We start from the raw sequence: 18,863 nt of genomic DNA, 5'->3' as shown, positions 1-18,863 counted from the left end.
AATTTTATGATCTTTCAACACCAAATTTACCAAAAAAAGTGCTGATAAAGTTTGTCCTTCCATGTCCATATCTTCTTCAGGCTTGTAACACCATTGGGGGGAGTAACAATATTATATCACATTATATTATTCTTTATTAAAATCTGTTACCTATAATAAGGGTTGCCCGGAAGAGATCGCTTTTCAAGACTGTTGTTTACCTCTACTTCTGTTGCTTTGCTCTTTCTGTTTTGTTTTCTTTTATTGAGATGTGCAATATTGTATTGTATTAATTGCAACTATTTCAGGGTGCACGTGACATCGCTGATCCTCAAGCTGGCCCTGCACGGCGAGGTGTCGCTACAGACGCTGGCCTTCCGGCTCGACTACAGCGACTTCTACAAGCGCGGCGACGCCAAGCTGCACCACCCGCTCACCTACCAGCACAAGCGGCTCAGCGAGATCGGAATCAGCTTGGCCAAGGTACTCACGATCAAATAACTATTCTTCATTCTAGTGTCCTCCGCAGACGTTCACCTACCAGGTACCCCCAGCTGCAGCTCCATGGAAATTCGGCAGTAGCTACATGCGGCTCAGCGTGATCGAGATCAGCTTGGCTATGTAGTATCTCTCCATCCAAGATTCGTAAGAAAAGTTGACCCGCCAACACAAGTGCTTTAACGATATCGAGGGTATTTTTGAATCTTTACATATCCGAATAATGTAAATTAATTAATTGACTACCAATAACAAATAAATGTGAACATTTTTTTTTCAGAGTAAAGTGATAGATCGCTCCAAGAAGAAGTGACGTTTCGTAATCACGAAAGTAAAGACGGCGCCTCTGAGGTGCTTGCCGTGCCCGGAGCTCGGTTGTCTTCGGACTCTTCGGGTCAGCTGACCAGGACCTTGAATACAACTAAAACCAATATAACGGCCTATTAGAATGTGCATCACAGGTCAAGCGTGAATTGTTCTTCGGAAAAAATTCAAGACTTGGCTGGTTACTTTGGAAAGTTTTCCCTGCCTAATATCAAATAAAAATAAACGTACCTAAGTTTACTGGATCTAATGCGGAATACCACTAACTAAATATCTAATTAGGTGGTGCATGTTAATGCGATTACGATAGATATATTATGGTGAATCGCCGACTCGTGACAGCGGCCGGTTGTGCTAGCCCCACTATACAATTCTACACAAAAACAACTGACATAATGACGCACCGACTGAATATGAGTCAGCCTCAAACTTGTTAAAACTCTCAACTTATTAGTAATTGTCATTAAGTATTTTAATTGTGATACTTGTACTATCAGTGTAACTTGCCAAGTCTTTATTTAAGTTGTTAAGAACTTTTCTTAACTTATGCCACAAAAAGATATTAGTAAGAAAACCCACAATAATGAACTGTCTAATAATTGTAACATGTTCTATGACTATTTAATATAGGCAACCTTTTATAATGTTGATCATTCCTTTAGTCTTCCTATAATGGGTGTATAAAGGATATTTTGGTAGTGTCCTTAAGGTTCCATTTTCATTGGCTAGTCATGTCAGCTCTAGCGTGAAATGTGAGAATATGTGAGAACTTGATACTGAATTATATTGAGAAGGAACAGGGCTCTTATAAGTAAATCGATCCGACCACAAATATGTTATTCCAATATGTTACATATTTTTAGGTTTTTTTTTTACCTTTAGGAGCCGCATTGTGGCTCTTAACAAATGTGTGGTCTGATTGCTACGGCCACAAAAAGTAATAATATAACCCAAAATTATTTTCTAATTCCTTATGTATCTAGAATATATGCGTTAACCCACCTTAAACTTGCCATAGACTAAAACAATCTCAAACAGCTTTGAATGAATATGAATCTCTATAAGTGCCATTATTATTGCATTTAATTTAATTGAAATATCACGCCCTTAATAAACATGACAAATCGTTGAACAGTATTATTTGTTTTATTGATTTCTCTCCAGATTCCGACCAAGTTTTCGTGCCAAGTGCTACGTCAAGATAGCGCTGCTCGATTTAATATGGAGGCAAGGTCCCATCCGGCAGAGAGCACGAAACTTGGCATGCATGTAGCTTGCAAGTAGGGATTGCAAACCGGATTGATTTTCAATCGGCCGGAATATGGCCAAAATCCGGCCGGACCGGATCCGGTTTGGTATAGGGATATTGAAGTTAATTAAATGTCATATTTTTCTAGTTTTTTGCGTAATACGTATTCCTAAATCTATAATTTGAAGTTAATAAATAACTTCTTAACAATAAAATAGAACTTGGTAGTAAAAAGACTAAAAAGTGTTACAATGTCTATATCAGTTTAATAACAAAATATGAAATCATTCAGAAGTGCTCAAATTTTCGATTACAATTATAAATTTGATTCGTTTCTAAGCCCGATGATGGGATGTGGGGTGGGAATTGGAACTCCTTGAAAGGACATGTTTTCGTAACTGTTCTCTGATTGAATTCTTTGTAACGTTGTCAACGTCCATTCTAATAACAAAAAAAGATATTTTACTTTTAATGCGCTCCAATATTACCTTGTTCTATTTTGTTTTATCCGAAAAAGTAGTAAACTGTATGATTTAAAAAAATAATAATATACAGAAAAGTATATTGGTCAAATTATAGGGAACGAAACACGACATAACGATCTCATGCGAAAAATAATAGAGTGTAAGATTAAAAACCATCGCGGAAAGGGACTTCCTAAGAAAAGTTACATGGATCAAATAAAGAATTGGCTAGACGTAGAGTAGCACGTACCAGGAGATGAAGGAAACTGCATAAGATCGGATGAAATTGTAAAGACAAAACATAATCTTTTTAAACATTAACCTTCTCTTTAGCATAAATTAAAAATGCCTTCCATGGCATCTCCGTCCGTCAGTATTTATGTAATCGTCATATCATGCCACCAATATGAAAGAAGATGAAATCCTCTCCTGTTCCCAGTCATCGTCATAATAAATATGTTTTTATCTGACTAAATTTAAACTTTTTCATTCGTTTTCTGTTCTGTTCAACTTTATACCTCTCATCCGTCGCCTTTTCTTCTTCTAAAACGCACAGCGCGTGCAGTATTTAGGCATTATTCGGATCCGGTTATTTTTACCGGATCCGGTAGCTCCTGAAAAGTGCCGGATCCGGCCGGATTACCGGATCCGCCGGACCGGATTGCAATCCCTACTTCTCACCCGTCGCCTTTTCCTCATCTAAAATGCACAGCGCGTGCTGTATTTAAGCGTTTTTTTATTTAACCGGATCCGGTGATTTTTACCGGATCCGGTAGCTCTTGAAAAGTGCCGGGTCCGGCTGGATTACCGGATCCGCCGGACCGGATTGCAATCCCTACTTGCAAGTTTATAAGAATAAACAGAAGTAGAAACACGCCGAGAAGTTATTGTTTCCTCAACTCCCACTTTTATATCCCCATTTTAGTTTTTATCAATTTTCATGAAAACTGAAAGCTACAATAAAAAAATCTAGGAGAAGTATTCTCTCTATAAAATTCTCTACAGTACTGTCTATGGAAGTATATTGTTAACTAATATTATATAATAACTATACTTAAATTTTTCAAATTATGCCTAATTTTTCCTTAAAATATTTGCGATTTACAAAAGGTATGAAAAAGGAAACTACAAATCTGTACCAAAATAGGGCATAAACCCATGGATCAAGCATTAACACATTGTATTCAAACTTTTAAAATGCCAAATTTAGTGTTTTTCAAAGATCTTTTTTTCTTTTTCGTAGAAATGTATAAGTGCCTACTTTGAACGGATTCTTTTAAGAATATAGAATAAATGGGCTAAATTGTAAAACAAAATATTTAGTCCAAATTGCCACACTGTGTAAAGGCCAGAATAGGGTTGTTTCCATCTACAAATCTTAGGGCAGAATAGTATCCTAATAAATTCTTATGGATTATAAGAACATGTTAAACTACCTTTAGTGGACCTCTAATGAGCATATTTTTGTAAATATTGAATTTAAAATATCTTTTAACACACGTCTCGTGACCGAAGTCGAAGCGACATTGAAGATTCAGATGACGTCACAACTCTCGGTTTGACACTGTCCTATAATCGCGAAAATCAAAGTTCGTCATTGCGGGCATTTTTCTGTCATTCTAATTACTTCTTAGTAAGAGTAAAAGTAAATGATCCCCACAATATACGATTTTCGGTTTTTGCGGTAGGCCCCCCGTTGTCTGTTCCAAAGAGTAAAGTAAGTATATAGGGCTGTTCACGCACAAAATTTAATACTCAAGCCGTAGCCATTTTGGTGGTGGGCAATTAATTGAAGCTTCGATATCTGCACTAAAAATGAACACCATAGAAATGCTAATGGACAATAAATACTTTATGATATATAAAACTCATTATTACAGAAAACATATTTTATTAGCTGGTTAAAAACCCACACGCACGCATACACAGCTTGCCCACCACCTAAATGGCTACGGCTTGAATATCAGATTCTGCACTGAGAATAGCACCTATATATGTAATTACTTTACTCTTTGGTATGTACATAGTTGTGTCAAACCGTAAACTGTGACGTCATACAATTTTCAAAGAGCGTTTTGGGCGCGAAAGCATGGGTCAAAATATATTTTGTTAATTTAACATATTTAAAGCCGTTTTTAGGGTAAAAGTGAAATTTTAGGGCAACGTTTGGTTAATATAGAACGTATTACAAACGTTTCAAAAAATTGGAAACAACCCTATTGTCACAAAGTTATATATAATTTTCATTATTTGTGCGAAAATCAATTTTTTTCTAAGGAAAGGTATAAAGAATATTTCAAATCTTGTCCCTAAATTATACGCAAATGACATATTAGGTGCTAAAAACAGGAAGAAATATAGCATAGATTGGACCTGGGGAACCGAACCCCTTTCCCCCCTTTGGGGAGGGGGGGGGGGGGTTGTTTTACCTAAGGAACAATCGTACCCTGCGGCGACGCCAGTGGCGGATTAGCCACGTGGCAATTGCCACGGGCCCCGCTTTAGTTATTATTCTGAGGTTATAGCCCAGTATGTACAAGTTACTTTACGGATTATGTTAGGTGCTAGTGCTACAATCTGGCGGGAGGACATAGGAGTAATACTTCCTATTGCTTTGAAAAACAACAAGAACCTCATTGATGTCTTTCATGCACCTGTGTAGAATATTTATACATAGTAAAATAAACAACAATTTTATTCATTCCATAGTTTTTACTTTTTAATTACCTATAGGTATAGTCAACATACTACACATGATTTTCAAAGTAGCCCTTGCCTCTTCAAGTCTTCGTAGGTTTTACGGTTGACAACATTTCCAAGAGAATCTTCAAATTCTTCGTCATTTTCCGCTACAAACCTCTCATTTTCTTTTTGGTGCTTGATTTTCTCCCACACTAAAGGAAATCAAAAACATTATTAATGTAAAAAAAACTTACGTCACTAAAAGACGGGATAGGAGTCCCGCAGTATCCAAACATATGTATACACTACCTTATTGTCCTTAAATTAAGGAAGTGTATACATATTTTTGGCATTTTGTCCGTATCGATATTTTCTGACGTGACCGTACGTACGTCCTTGTCAATATTTGTCATAAATATGGAAAGTGCAGTGCAGCCTTGCTGCTAGTACAGTCGCCATTAAATAGATAGTGACGCCCAAAATACCGGTACACTTCCTTATTTCTGTGACAAAAAAGATGTGTTACGATATATTCAAAGTTTGGAAGTTGTACTTACATGCAAGAGCATCCTCGATCTGCGTGACGTTGGCGAAGTGCGCGGTGTTGGGGATGCCGAGGCAGCGCATGCCGTGCGCGTGGCGCCACTCGGCGAAGTGCCGCTGGAATGCCTTCGGGCCCTTGTACGTGAAGTTGCCGCAGATCTCGCAGGTGTAGCTGATGTTCAGCCCGTGCAGCTTGTACAGCCAGTACGGGATCGGCTGTAATATGAAGGGGTAAAAATTTAATTAGAAAAACTAAGTGACATTAGGAGTAAAATTTTAAAAAATGAGCACAGGAGCCTTCCGTTTAATCTCGCAAATAATCAATGGCAAGTGTCTATTTAGACTACAAAACGACAGTCATCTTATCTGTTACAGACATCTCAAACAATATCAAGTAGAAAGAGCATGTTTTCCACAGCTGCGCAAGGCAGTGCTACAAGGCAGATGTAAGTAAGCAGGTCACCTTCCCGTCCCAGCCGAGCGGCAGGTTCTTGGGGTTGTAGGGCACGTCGTCGTCGTCGGAGTCGGGGTCGGGCGCGGCGGAGGCGTCGCTGTCGTCGCCCGAGTCGTCGCGCCGCTCGCCCGCCGCGCGCGCCGCGCGCCGCGTCACGTTCTCCGCCGTGGCCGCGCACGTGCCCGCCACGATGCTCGCGAACCTGCGCCGGGGCTACTCATATAGGATCTGCCAAACTAATTTGTCACTCGAAACAGCTCGAAATGCAGCCTACATTTTTCAAATTTGCCTCCATTTTTCCTGATATAACGGGTTTGTCAGACTATGACAGGCAGATAATTATACTCTTATCAAGACGACGTAAATCGACCCTTTCTATATGGTTTTCACCTAAAACTGATCTCTGATACTTCGTAATACCAAAAATATCTTTCATAAAATTTCATACCATATCAATCACTAAATTAGAGGACTATGGACCTAATGAATATTTCATAATCATAGGTCTACTCACTTGTAAACCTGCGCTTCAATAGCTGCAATGTCTTTGTGTCTCTGCTGAGTGGAAGCCTTCGCTTTGTTGCCTCCCTTCTTCGCGACCAGAGACTTATCCAACGCGGTCTGGCCTTTGGTGCTGAATAATCTGAAATATAATCAATAATAAAATACAATTATAAATCGAAAGAAAACTTAAGATACTAAATATTCTCGATTGACATCAACATTTTTAGTGGCGTAATTATAGAGTAGCAAAGCGGACAAAATGCCAGTGCACAATTTTACCAAGAGGCCATGAACACAGACCTCCTTTGCTCCCGTGAATTTACCACGGGTCTCACAATCAGTTGGAATAGTTCCGCTACTGCTCATTTTCTGAAAATACAGTTACAATAAATTGAGAAGCTTATTGCCTTCGGCCATTACTCTGAACAGCTGACCTAACATAAAGCGCGAAGAATCCCACTGCAAATGGCTAATCCTGCTCTTAAAAAAATGACTGTAACCTCTGAGCCCTCTCCTCGAGCGTGCCTCCGCACTTAAGTCCGAGCGCCATGAGCGCAGACTTGAGCCGATCCAGCCCCAGCGACGCCAGCTCCTCCCACGACGAGAAGGCCGACAGGTCCAGGTGAGCGCCTACGTTGGTTAGTGCTCCGCCCGTTTCTTTCTACGAAAAAATACAAATGAGTTCACTGAGTCAGTAGACACATACAGGCTGCTGTTTGGCTGTGCAGATGATTTAATACTCATCCGTCTATGAGTGCCCTTTGGAAACTTGCAGCTTGTTGGCTGTTTTGACAGCCACCTAGCCTAGTTGGGTAGTGACCCTGCTTACTAAGCAGGAGGTCCATTGGTTCGAATCCTGGTAGGGGCATTTATTTGTGTGTTTATCACAGATATTGTTTTCAACGATACTATGATACTATGTTTTCTACGTATATAAGAACTTATACAGTGTGGATAAAATTAATGGGCGCTGGATGTAAAGTGCCTTAAAACATTGATCTTGAGTCTCGGCCGAAAATCGAACCGACTAAAAACTCAAAATAAAAATAAACACTCACTATTTTGTTCCGTTAGTCGATACAGTTAATTTTAAATTTCTCCAAGAAACATCAAATCAATCATAATGTTTATTTTAAGTAAAAAGATATAAGGTTTTAAGGCACTTTCCCTCCAGGGCCCATAATTTTTTCTAACATGCAAGAAAATTACTGGAACAATCATACACAAATCAACGTAATCCCACAGACCCCACGGTAAGCTCAAATACTTAAGACTTGTGTTGAGTCATGGGTACTACTTTATTTTATAAGGTGCAGGGATTGCAAAACAATCCTTGGGGTGTGTAAAATGATAAAAGACCCGAATATAGAGTGTAACACTAGTTCTTTTCAGTATAGCACTTCTGGGTGATATCTATATATATGTGTAAAATTATAAAACATTTAAAATGATCCCAGGACCGCTCAGGCATATAGTGAAGTGAGTACTTTATCTAAGGCCTGCCGAATGTGCAGTTTGGTTAAACTTACAGGCCACCCGGGAAATGTTCCGGCCTCCCACTGTTTCAAGAACTCCTGGTGCGCTCGCGCCATTTCCTGCGCCTGGTCGTGCAGCGGCTTCACGCGGCTCACGAAGTCTTTGAGGTAGGTGAGCAGCGCGCGCACGTAGCTGCGGTATTCGCTGTTTTTGCGCTCGCGGGGGATGTCGAACAGGTGGTCGAAAATGCTCAGGTATGTTATGTAGTCCACTTTCTGTATAAACGATATAGTTTGGTCATTTGGACTGTACAGCAAAGCGTTATGGATGGTAGCAGAGATTTCGTTTACGGTCTAAGAAAAAATCGTGCAGTTTGACAGCGTAGATAGTGTAGTAGTAAGTAGATGGCGCTATATGGCGCCATATGGTGTGTGGTAATTGAATAGCCAGGTCCACACAGAGCGAGCATACGCGCTAGGCAATTTCCTCACGCACAATACGGCCAGTGTAGACGTGCCTCGGACGAGGCGGCGCGCGCGTTGTCCTCGCCCGAGCTCGCCGCCTCGGCCGAGGCACGTCGACACGGACCGTATTGTGCGTGAGGAAATTGCCTCGCGCGAGTGCTCGCTTTGTGTGGACCCGGCTAATTGTTAAACATGTACGGTCACGTCTGGTCTGAAAATATTGATACGGACAAAGTGCCAAAAACATGTATATACTAACTTAATATATAGGCAGTAAGGTAAGTTTGAGTCAAGCTATAGCAAGCAAATAGGCGGGTCCACACAGAGCGAGCATACGCTACGCGCGAGACAATTTCCTCGCGCTCACTACGGCCAGTGTAGACGTGCAAAAGAGAATTTTGGATAGCATTTTTGTATGTAATCTTTTGTTTGACAGACCAGACCCAAACAATAGATGGACTTAGTAATAGTTCACGAAAAATATAATCAGGAGATAGTAATATTACAAAATCTCACCTCAATACCCTTCAGGTTAATATATTTTTCATAACACTCATGTAAATCCAAATACTTTCCATATCCTTCTTCATCAGTAAATTCCACGGGCGCTGCAATAAGAGGGGGGTTATTTTACTACATTAAAAATATATTCATATTCCAAAATTTCTAATTACATTTTAACACTTTCAGTGCCAAGTGCCCCATTTCCAATACAAAATAAACCTATCGGGTTCTTGGCACTGAAGTGTTAATTGCTTGGTATTGTAATTATTATATTGTTAGGACTACTGTGACATGTAAAATGAACTATTTTATCAATAAATAAATGAGTTATAACTTTCAGAATTGTCTGAAGTTATTGAACTTACTTGTGTAATCTTCTGCAGGATTTTCTCTCATCTTTGCAATTTCTTCAAATTCTACAGACATGGGCACACAAATCTGAAACCAAAATAATGCAGTGTTCCTTAATGATAGTAAACTTCCTAACTCTTCTTTTTTGTGCCTCATTAGGGTTCAAAAATAAAGAAAGGACCCTTACCACAAGCAACTTTGTCCATTGATTCGCCTGTTGCTGTCCCGCTCGCAGTGTCATCGACCGTCGGCATCATGGGCCGCAATCCGCAATATAATTACGCGCGTACGATAAAGATAGGAACAGGCGGGCCAATGTACGGACTTCCTTGTGGTAAGCATCCTTTATTTAGAGTGATCATGACAAACACATATTTAAGTTGAATAAAGAGGTGCATTGATCAGTGCCTAAGCATACTAAAGTTTAATAGGTCTGTTTCTAGTTTTGTTCTATGGGATTTGGGTTAAAGGGCCATTTGGCTCAGAAGGGGTTGTAAAAAAAAAATACATGAATATAATACTATTAGGGCCGGCTGACACCGGAATGGCAGCGGCCGGCAGCGACGCGGCGAGGACTTTTAGTGTGATATAATTTCATTCCACATTACCACATATTTAAAAAGACCAGGCGCGGATACAAGGGGGGGGCCATAGGGGCAATGGCCCCCCCCTAAAACCCTGGCTCTCACATTACTAAATTGAGTAACATTTTTTTTACCTTATTTTCTGTGCAAAAAAATATGATTTTCTCAAAATGGCCCCCCCCTAAGCCAAATCTTGTCACCGCGCCTGAAAAAGACCAGTATCACTTCAATACCTCGAACAGGTCGCGCGGCTGCCTGCGGCGACACGAGCGGTCGCGCAACGCCGCGTTTCTTAGCGGCGGCGAAACTAGCGGCGCCGCGCCGCGCTGCGCCGCCGTCCGGGGTATTCAAGTGGTACTGGTCTTTTTAAATATGTAGATAAAGTTTAAGTTATTTAATAGTATAGTACAGACCGCTGCCATTCCGGTGTGAACTGGCCCTTAGTAGAATGATTGGGAAACCTATACTGGCGCCATCTGTAAAAAGCGGCCAAGTGCGAGTCGGACTCGCCCATGAAGGGTTCCGTACCATTTATGACAAAAAAACTACTTACTAGATCTGGTTCAAACCAATTTTCGGTGGAAGTTTGCATGGTAATGTATATCATATATTTTTTTTACTTTTTCATTCTGTTATTTTAGAAGTTACGGGGGGGGGGGGACACATTGACACACTTTGGAAGTGTCTCTCGCGCAAACTATTCAGTTTAGAAAAAAATTATATTAGAAACTTCAATATCATTTTTAAAGACCTATCCATAGATACCCCACACGTATGGGTTTGATGAAAAAAGATATTTTGAGTTTCAGTTCTAAGTATGGGGAACCCCCAAAATTTTTTGTTTTTTTTTTCTATTTTTGTGTAAACATCTTAATGCGGTTCATAGAATACATCTACTTACCAAGTTTGAACAGTATAGCTCTTATAGTTTCGGAAAAAGTGGCTGTGACATAATCGGACAGACAGACGGACATGACGAATCTATAAGGGTTCCGTTTTTTGCCATTTAGCTACGGAACCCTAAAAAGCTTTGACCGTTTACTGCTTGTGTGTAATACTCCATTTACTGTTTGTGTGTATCAATCACATTTATTTTAAAAATAATTTAAAATATCTTACTTCATTGGGATGTTTCCTATGGAATTCTTTAATTTGTTTAAGTCTGGCATAAAACTCTTGAAACTCATTGGGTCCTGACAGGGCTGCAATCTCCTCTTTTCGCAGGCCATCTTTATCCTCATACAGCTCTTTGAGTCTTATGGTTGCCTCTATATATCTCTAAAATTGTCAAAATAGAAATTAAATTAGTACACAATACTAATTTGTTGTTTTATTAATAAATCATTTACTTATAGCTATAATCGTGCAAACAATGCTAGATATGTTACCATAATCTGAACTTACTAAAAAGTTACTTGTTATGTTGTGTAAGTAGCATAATAAATTGTCCCTGTAACTGGTGGATTCTGTCAAATAAAGTATTCTACTTACATCATGCAAGTTCTTCAAGCGATGATCACCATTAATTGTTTCTCGGTGCTGTAAAAGAGATTTAATCATTTGAATAAAAGTATGATATGGTATTCAATTGACTCAAGATATATTTAGATATCTATATGAGTTTGCCAATAATACTTAATGTCTAATGCCTTAATAAAATTATCATAATGATCAGGCCTCAATTTGTTTCACTAAGGTGCGATTTCCACCAAATGGGCTGAGTCGGCTCGCATTTCATATTTGTACGGCCGCAAGCCAGTCGGCTGCTCGCGGACGCGGCTCCGCACGGACGCTACATATTTCTTTTAAAATGCGCTCTGGCGCAGCCCGACTCCACCCTTCCGTTGGTGGGAATCTGTATACGATAGGTATACGTGTGCTAACTCGTAACACATTCTAGGGATTGGATATGGTTAAATAACATGTTTATGTATATTATATTTATACATGTGTTCATTGAAAATCCTCTATTATTTGTATTCAACTACAAGGAAAATACTGCATCATCAACATACCCCAACTTTCTTGTGCAAGATTTCTTTGACCATAGCATCCATAGAACGTTCTCGTTCCTCGTGATAACTCCTTTGTTGCTCTAGTAAAGTTTCCATTATGTATACCTTTTATTAACTAAATCATGTAACCACACGCTCTTATAATAAATTTATATTAATACAGAAAATTAACCACTTTCTACAAATAGAAGCTACTCTCAAAGCAAAGAGCATATAATCCACGGACTTATAAGATTAACCGGATAGGGTACATTGGCCAAAATGTGTGTCCACATGAGAAGTCAAAGTGGGCCGTTGCATCTCTTTCTAATTAGGGTGACCATGAGTTATATGTATCTGGGATATTATGATAACGTGAAATATATAGTTTGACCAAGATCTTTTCTCATTTGTGCATAGTCAAGGATGGGGATCTGTAAAGGGATGGATATAGTTTATTCTCTTCTGTAAAACGCTTTACAAAATCTTACTTAATTTAGTCGTCCTAAAAGCTGTTACTGATAGCTGATAGGCGTACCAGACCGCCACCATGATCGATCGTGACGTGAGGAAGGTGGTCCGCCGTAACTTCTTTCGATATGCGCTCTCGCTTACACATACTAATAACTGGAGGCCTACCGCAAAAACCGTAATTCACAAATTGCGGGGATCTTTCTCTTTTACTCTCACTAATACGTAATAAGAGTGGCAGAGAAAAACGCCCGCAATTGATGAACTTCGATTTTCGCGGTTATAGCTCTGGATTCCATGTGGATTAGATTAATATTTTCTAATTAAAATACTTAAGGTGTTACGATGCCAGACATGTGTTTGAAAATTAATAAATGGCGGCCGTTAGCCGCCACTGTCGAACTCAAAAATGGTCACGATTTTTCATTTGTTATCTGCCTCTTCCGCACTCATGGTATGTTCATATGCGTAATGGCTTACGTTTTGCACACTTTAACTATCTTTAATTCTTTAAGCGTCATCTAATCGTAGATCTGTCTTTTTCTACTTAAGGAAATGTGTGTCCAACCTATATCGAATCGATTAGGTATATATAAATAGTTAGTAAAACCGTTTCGGACTTTGGATTTCAATTTGGCAATTAATTATTCTGTAATAGCTATCATTCCACCAATTTAATCATGCCGAAATATAGACATACCTAATTAGATAAACTTACTTAAGTACTTAAGAATAAATTAATAAGAATTGTGTAAAACTGATTCACATCGTGCCGACATCATGGTCACCCTAATAAGTTTGACAATTATCGTCTTGTATTTTTATCGTTAAATTGAATGATTGTGGTTCACCTGTAAAAATATATACCACAATCAGCAAAACTTTCACGTCTACAACCTGTCACACAAAGGACCATGCGCAAAATTGCCCCAAAACCAACAAACATGAGAGTTGGCCCATTAAATAGGTCTTTAAATCTACTTTATTTCATTCTATAGGCACTAAATCGAATTCCATTGCAGAACTGAGATATTCATATGTTTGTCAGCGTGAATACGAGCTATGAAAATTCTGTAGATATAATAATTCTGGTGGGTACTTATAACAAAATATATTAATATCGAAGGTATTCTTACCGAATATGGCGTGAACTATATTCGTGAGGTTAACTTGTTATTTTTTCTGGAATATCATGTATTATTACTTATATTAAACCTTTCAAAAACTCTTTTATCTACTCTAGGTACATATGAGTACCTATGTTCTTTGTTCAAGTATTACGGTATTGATAACATAATCTATTGACGTGTTCAATTATAATAGCTATGTCACCTGCCGTTTAATACTATACAACATCTTGTAATAAGGTCAATATGGGTAAGAGTCGCAGCCATAGTGTGTGTTTTAGTTTTTAAGATATATTTTAAGATATGTATGCTAGATTTAAGGTATTTATCTATGGGCCCATAGTTGCTTGAAAATAAAGATTTTTCATTTCATTTCATTTCGTAACTATGGCATTGTTTATTATATCCTCGTTCGGTTTTGCGAGTGCGTCGACATATTTTAGAAGATAGATTAAATGACTTAGTTATTGATTTATAATGAGAAAACAACTTGCTGTAAATATATAGTAATTGTATTAATAAAATCAATAATTAGCTATAAAATATCTTTTTTTTTTACACACTTCGGTATCCTAATGATTAATGGCCGGTATTCTCTGAGTAACCCGTTTTCAGATAGATTGTATTCACGCTGACTAACATATGAATATCTCAGTTCTGCAGTGGAATTCAGGTTGATGCCTATAGAACGAAATGTAGTAGATTTATAGCCCTATTTAACGACCTAACTCGTAGCTGTGTTGGTTTTGGGGCAAAGTTCCATACAAAGTTGCCCATGGTCCTTTTTTACCCATTTTTTAAATATTTCGCAATTAAATGCTGAGCTCCACCATTCACGTGTTTTGGAAATGTCTCGAAAATATGTCATCAAGTTGGGGATACCAATTAATATTCAAAGTTTCTACAATGTCTACCATATTAAAATTATGATTTTTTTTGTTATGCACATGCTTGGTTTAATCAGTTAATAATATTGACATAATTATTTGCAAATCACTTAAAAGATTTGAGAACCGCACTTTGTATATAGCACTAAAATAGTATAAGAAAGTATTTAATTTCAGTAGTATATTGATATAAATACTACCACAATGGTATGTTTGTAACATTGGCAACATGTGCGAGTGAGACACCGCGCCCCACTTTTTCTATCTCAAGTGGACCGTTTTCTCTAGTCTGATAAGAACACCTTTCTACCACCGCGATAAGGTTCAATTTACTATAACAACAAAAGTTAGAGTGTGCTCCATTTTATATCTTCATGATATAATCACACGCACTTACGTTCAGTATGCTGTTTAAGATATTTTTTATTGACGTGTCTAAGTTTCTGATTGTGTTATACAAACGCTCGATACTAATTATCAAAAGACCCATTCAGGTCGATCGTGCAAAGTAGTTGGAACATATCACCAGGGATTATTAATACATTCCGGCTTTTGATCGATCATTTGAGTTCGTTGTATCTACTTGACTACACATAAGAATTTGTTGCAATTTGTGTAGAGGGCCTTATAGCCAACTTGGCACACTATAACTGGTAACACTAAAGGAAATGTCACTCTGACTCTGTCATCTTAATACACGTTACCTTCACGATAACTCGATTTTGCATTGACCGGTGTTTAGAAATAATATTTTAAATTATAATGATACTCTCTTCGTATAGTAGACTAATGCATTTGCTCGCGTTTATTATTTGTTCCTTTCTTATATGTGCCCATTCCGATGTGCCGAGACCTCGCGGAGTTAGTCTATCGAAAGCGTCGCTGTATTCGCCGACGAAAGACTTCACCTGTTTCGACGGAACTGTTACAATTCCGTTTAGCTATGTAAACGACGATTATTGTGACTGCTTCGACGGTAGCGACGAGCCAGGAACCTCGGCGTGCCTTAATGCTATGTTCCATTGCACAAACGCAGGTCATCGGCCACAAAACATTCCGAGTTCGCGGGTCAATGACGGAGTGTGTGACTGTTGCGACGGTACCGACGAGTATGCGGGGCCTGATGCCTGCCCGAATACCTGCGATGAGCTCGGCCGAGAGGCTAGGGCCGAGGCACTCAGGCTAGCCGAGCTACACAAAGAAGGAAGCCAGATCCGATTAGAGCTAATCGAAAAAGGTAACAAAAGGAGAAACGAGATGGCAGAACAGTTAGCCCAATTAGAAAAAGACAAATCAGAGGCTGAAACAATCAAAGCAGAAAAAGAAGCCATTAAAAATGAATTAGAGCTGAAAGAGAATGAAGCTCTTAAAGTATACAGGGAGGCAGAGGAGAAAGAAAAACAAAAAAAAGTTGAAGAAGAGAATCAACAAACCATTAAGGATGCCACAGAACAGTTCAACAGGTTTGATTCAAACCAAGATGGCCAATTATCTGTAGAAGAAATAAAAGTAGTTAATGTTTTTGATAAAAATAAGGATGGTGAAGTGGACCAAGAGGAATATCAGTATTTCTTTGGGGAGAGTGAAAATGTTAATCTGGAGTTATTCATATCTACCACCTGGCCCATGTTGAAGCCACTGCTGATGATGGAGCAGGGCATGTTCAATCCTGAAGAAAAACATGATTCTGTTCAAGAAACAGATGCGGATGACCTCTCCAGGGAAATTGAGAATGAAGACATAGAAGGAGCTGAGGATGAGAATACGGATGATTCAGACTTGCCGCATGAAGAAGATGACCTTGATTTGGAACAAGATCATGCTAAAGCCTATGATGAGGAAACTCAAATATTGGTAAATGAAGCCACTGAGGCAAGACGCCAGTTTACTGATGCTGAAAGAGCCGTACGTGAGATTGAGTCTAGCATTCGAAACATTCAGCAAAATCTTGAAAAGGACTACGGATTACAACAGGAATTTGCAACATTAGATGGCCAATGCTTTGAATATGAAGACAAAGAGTACATATACAAACTCTGTATGTTCCAGAAAATGACACAGAAGTCCAAGAATGGAGGCTCTGAAGTTGGGTTAGGTAACTGGGGAGAATGGGGAGGTGAAGAGAATAAAAAGTATTCTGTGATGAAGTACACTAATGGACTGGCCTGCTGGAATGGGCCAAACAGAATAACCACTGTGAATATACACTGTGGACTAGAAACTAAGATGTTGTCAGTCACCGAGCCATTCCGTTGTGAATACAAAGTGGAGCTCAGTACCCCTGCAGCTTGTGACAATAATGTATCACAAACACATGCTGCTCATGATGAGCTGTGAGTTCCTGGTGAGCTACATACTCACTTTACACTGTGTTTCTTGTAAGTTAGATGTATACATTTTTCAGTCAATAGTTTTTCACCAAGGAGAAAATGTCACAACGTCACAACTCCATTGATGCATGATTTTTCTTCATAATAAATGTTCATAATGAAAGTACCTAGAAGTAGATTTAAGTAGTAAAAAATGTTTCATTATTATAGAATAAATTATTTTTCTTGAAATCATGATTAAGTTAATTTTATGTATTATTTTTCTAAAATCCATTACTGAGTTTTTTTTCTTGTAAACAGAATAAGTGTTGCATCAATAAGTCTTTTCACACATTCCTCATCATTTAAGGCTGTTTTATGTTAAAAGTGAATAATGAGTGAACAAAAAGTAAATGTGATTAAATAAACTTGTTTAAAATATTTTGTTTTATTGCACAAAACTGAGCATGGCATTGGCAATGGCACACTGGATATTAAATTTAGGAGTATACTACTAATACTAATGAGGGTCATTAGTTACATGTTGGTTACATGATGGTTGATAGTAGAGATGCAACGAATAGTGGCTAGGCCGAATACCGAATATCCAGCGGAATTATCAGCCGAATATCCGGCCGCCGATTATTCGGTTAGAAGTTTTACCTAAAATGAAGTAAATTCTAATGCGCGTTTCTCGCCGTAGGCAGTCTGACAGAAATTGAGCTTATTCTTAATTATGCACGCAGTGCGTATTGAATTGCGGACATTGCGGTGCGTTCGTTTTCGTCGTGCGTGTAAAAAAAAATATTTTGTATCATTTTTCTCAAGGTTTTGTACTATGTATAAAGGTAATCTGAAGGATTATACTGGTTTTAATAATTGATTACTTGTAGTTTGTTACTTTTTGTACCCCTCGTTTACCGTTATCTACGTGTTAACGTACTATTCGGTATTCGGCCGAATAGTGAAATCGTGGCCGAATATTCGTCGCATCTCTAGTTGATAGTGATAGCGGCGAAATTACAGAACGCAGTTATGTGGCAGAATGAGACGAATTATAATGTAAACATTAAAAATTAAATCTAAGTAACTGTTAATGTTAAAGAGCTGCTTACACAATTGCATCTTTACCTGTTCGTTTCAAGTTATCCGTTACCTCCCGGCCCACTTCCCCGCATCACCCCTCTGACGCCGTAACCCCTCGGCTACCAGAGCTTTAAAACTACTTTTATTACTTACATTTAATACATATAATCACTAAAAAAATGATTAAAGTGAGCGTTTAAAAGAAAGTACGAAATATTTTTTTTGTTGACAGTATTAGTAATTGTACCTGGAAGCGCGGATGGCCTAGCGGTAAGAGCGTGCGACTTGCAATCCGGACTTCCGGAGGTCGCGGGCTCAAAGGGGTTTGAGTTTTTCTGAACTTATGTACAAATTACGGCGGTGGCAGAATTACAGCGTTCGTTGCTGGAAGTCTTTAGGCGATGTGCCCCGAGACCTTTTGGCGCCGACATTAGCTGAGCCACTTTCCCTTTCAATTAGTTTGTAACTTGATCCCTAGTTTGTAAGCATTATTGTGTACTTTTATTATGTACATACCAATGTTTAAAATTTTTGAATAAAGGTCTTCATTATTATCATTACTAAATATCATTTGATATTTACCAGTCGCTTTTCGGTGAAGGAAACACCATGAGGAAACCGGACGTACTAATTCCAATAAGGCCTGGTGTACCCTCTGGGTTGGAAGGTCAGATGGCAGTCGTTTTCGTAAAAACTAGTGCATACGCCAATTTTAGGGATTAGTTGCCAAACGGACCCCAGGCTCCCATGAGCCGTGTCATAAATTTCAGGATACCGCGACGAACATGAGTATTGAGTACCGGTAATTCTACCTGAGTTACCACGTTATGTGTAACGGTCGCCGACGGCCAGTTTGAAGGAAACAGTACTTCTACGAGTTCTACGTATTGCTGCGTTTATCGTCCGTTACTTA

General features: G+C 38.8%; 3 protein-coding genes across 3 annotated transcripts in view; 2 read left to right on the top strand and 1 right to left on the bottom strand.

Annotated features, from left to right (window-relative positions):
• Positions 1-1,938, top strand: part of LOC133516090 (gamma-tubulin complex component 3 homolog) — a 28,897-nt gene extending 26,959 nt beyond the window's left edge. The window contains exons 17-18 of the mRNA XM_061848802.1: positions 288-462; positions 758-1,938. Coding sequence (XP_061704786.1) covers positions 288-462; positions 758-790 — 208 coding nt within the window. The 3' untranslated portion in view covers positions 791-1,938. The remainder of the gene's footprint in view (positions 1-287; positions 463-757) is intronic.
• A 3,268-nt stretch (positions 1,939-5,206) lies between these two features.
• On the bottom strand, positions 5,207-12,321 carry LOC133516081 (splicing factor 3A subunit 3). Its single transcript, XM_061848793.1, has 11 exons — positions 12,092-12,321; positions 11,568-11,615; positions 11,196-11,354; positions 9,507-9,579; positions 9,154-9,245; positions 8,227-8,448; positions 7,198-7,358; positions 6,708-6,836; positions 6,203-6,395; positions 5,754-5,955; positions 5,207-5,408 (listed from the first exon to the last, which is right to left on the bottom strand). The coding sequence occupies exons 1-11, from the start codon at positions 12,185-12,187 to the stop codon at positions 5,275-5,277; spliced, it is 1,509 nt and encodes a 502-aa protein (XP_061704777.1). The 5' UTR covers positions 12,188-12,321; the 3' UTR covers positions 5,207-5,274.
• Positions 12,322-15,223: 2,902 nt separating this feature from the next.
• LOC133516078 (glucosidase 2 subunit beta) lies at positions 15,224-17,303 on the top strand. Its single transcript, XM_061848789.1, has one exon. The coding sequence runs from the start codon at positions 15,318-15,320 to the stop codon at positions 16,890-16,892; it is 1,575 nt and encodes a 524-aa protein (XP_061704773.1). The 5' UTR covers positions 15,224-15,317; the 3' UTR covers positions 16,893-17,303.
• Positions 17,304-18,863: the final 1,560 nt, after the last annotated feature.

This window comes from Cydia pomonella, chromosome 3, assembly GCF_033807575.1.
Source record: "Cydia pomonella isolate Wapato2018A chromosome 3, ilCydPomo1, whole genome shotgun sequence".
Taxonomy (NCBI): Eukaryota; Metazoa; Arthropoda; class Insecta; order Lepidoptera; family Tortricidae; genus Cydia; species Cydia pomonella.
Note: the sequence above shows the minus strand (reverse complement) of the source record. Positions and strands in the feature narration are given on the sequence as shown.

What these genes read in the sequence shown, in the direction of transcription:
- LOC133516081 (XM_061848793.1), bottom strand. Translation starts at nt 12,187, where the DNA reads ATGGAAACTTTACTAGAGCAACAAAGGAGTTATCACGAGGAACGAGAA. An exon ending in GCTTGAAGAACTTGCATGAT is followed by an intron (nt 11,355 to 11,567) that starts GTAAGTAGAATA and finishes TGACAATTTTAG; the next exon opens with AGATATATAGAGGCAACCAT. An exon ending in ATTGAAGCGCAGGTTTACAA is followed by an intron (nt 6,396 to 6,707) that starts GTGAGTAGACCT and finishes GCCCCGGCGCAG; the next exon opens with GTTCGCGAGCATCGTGGCGG.
- LOC133516078 (XM_061848789.1), top strand. Translation starts at nt 15,318, where the DNA reads ATGATACTCTCTTCGTATAGTAGACTAATGCATTTGCTCGCGTTTATT.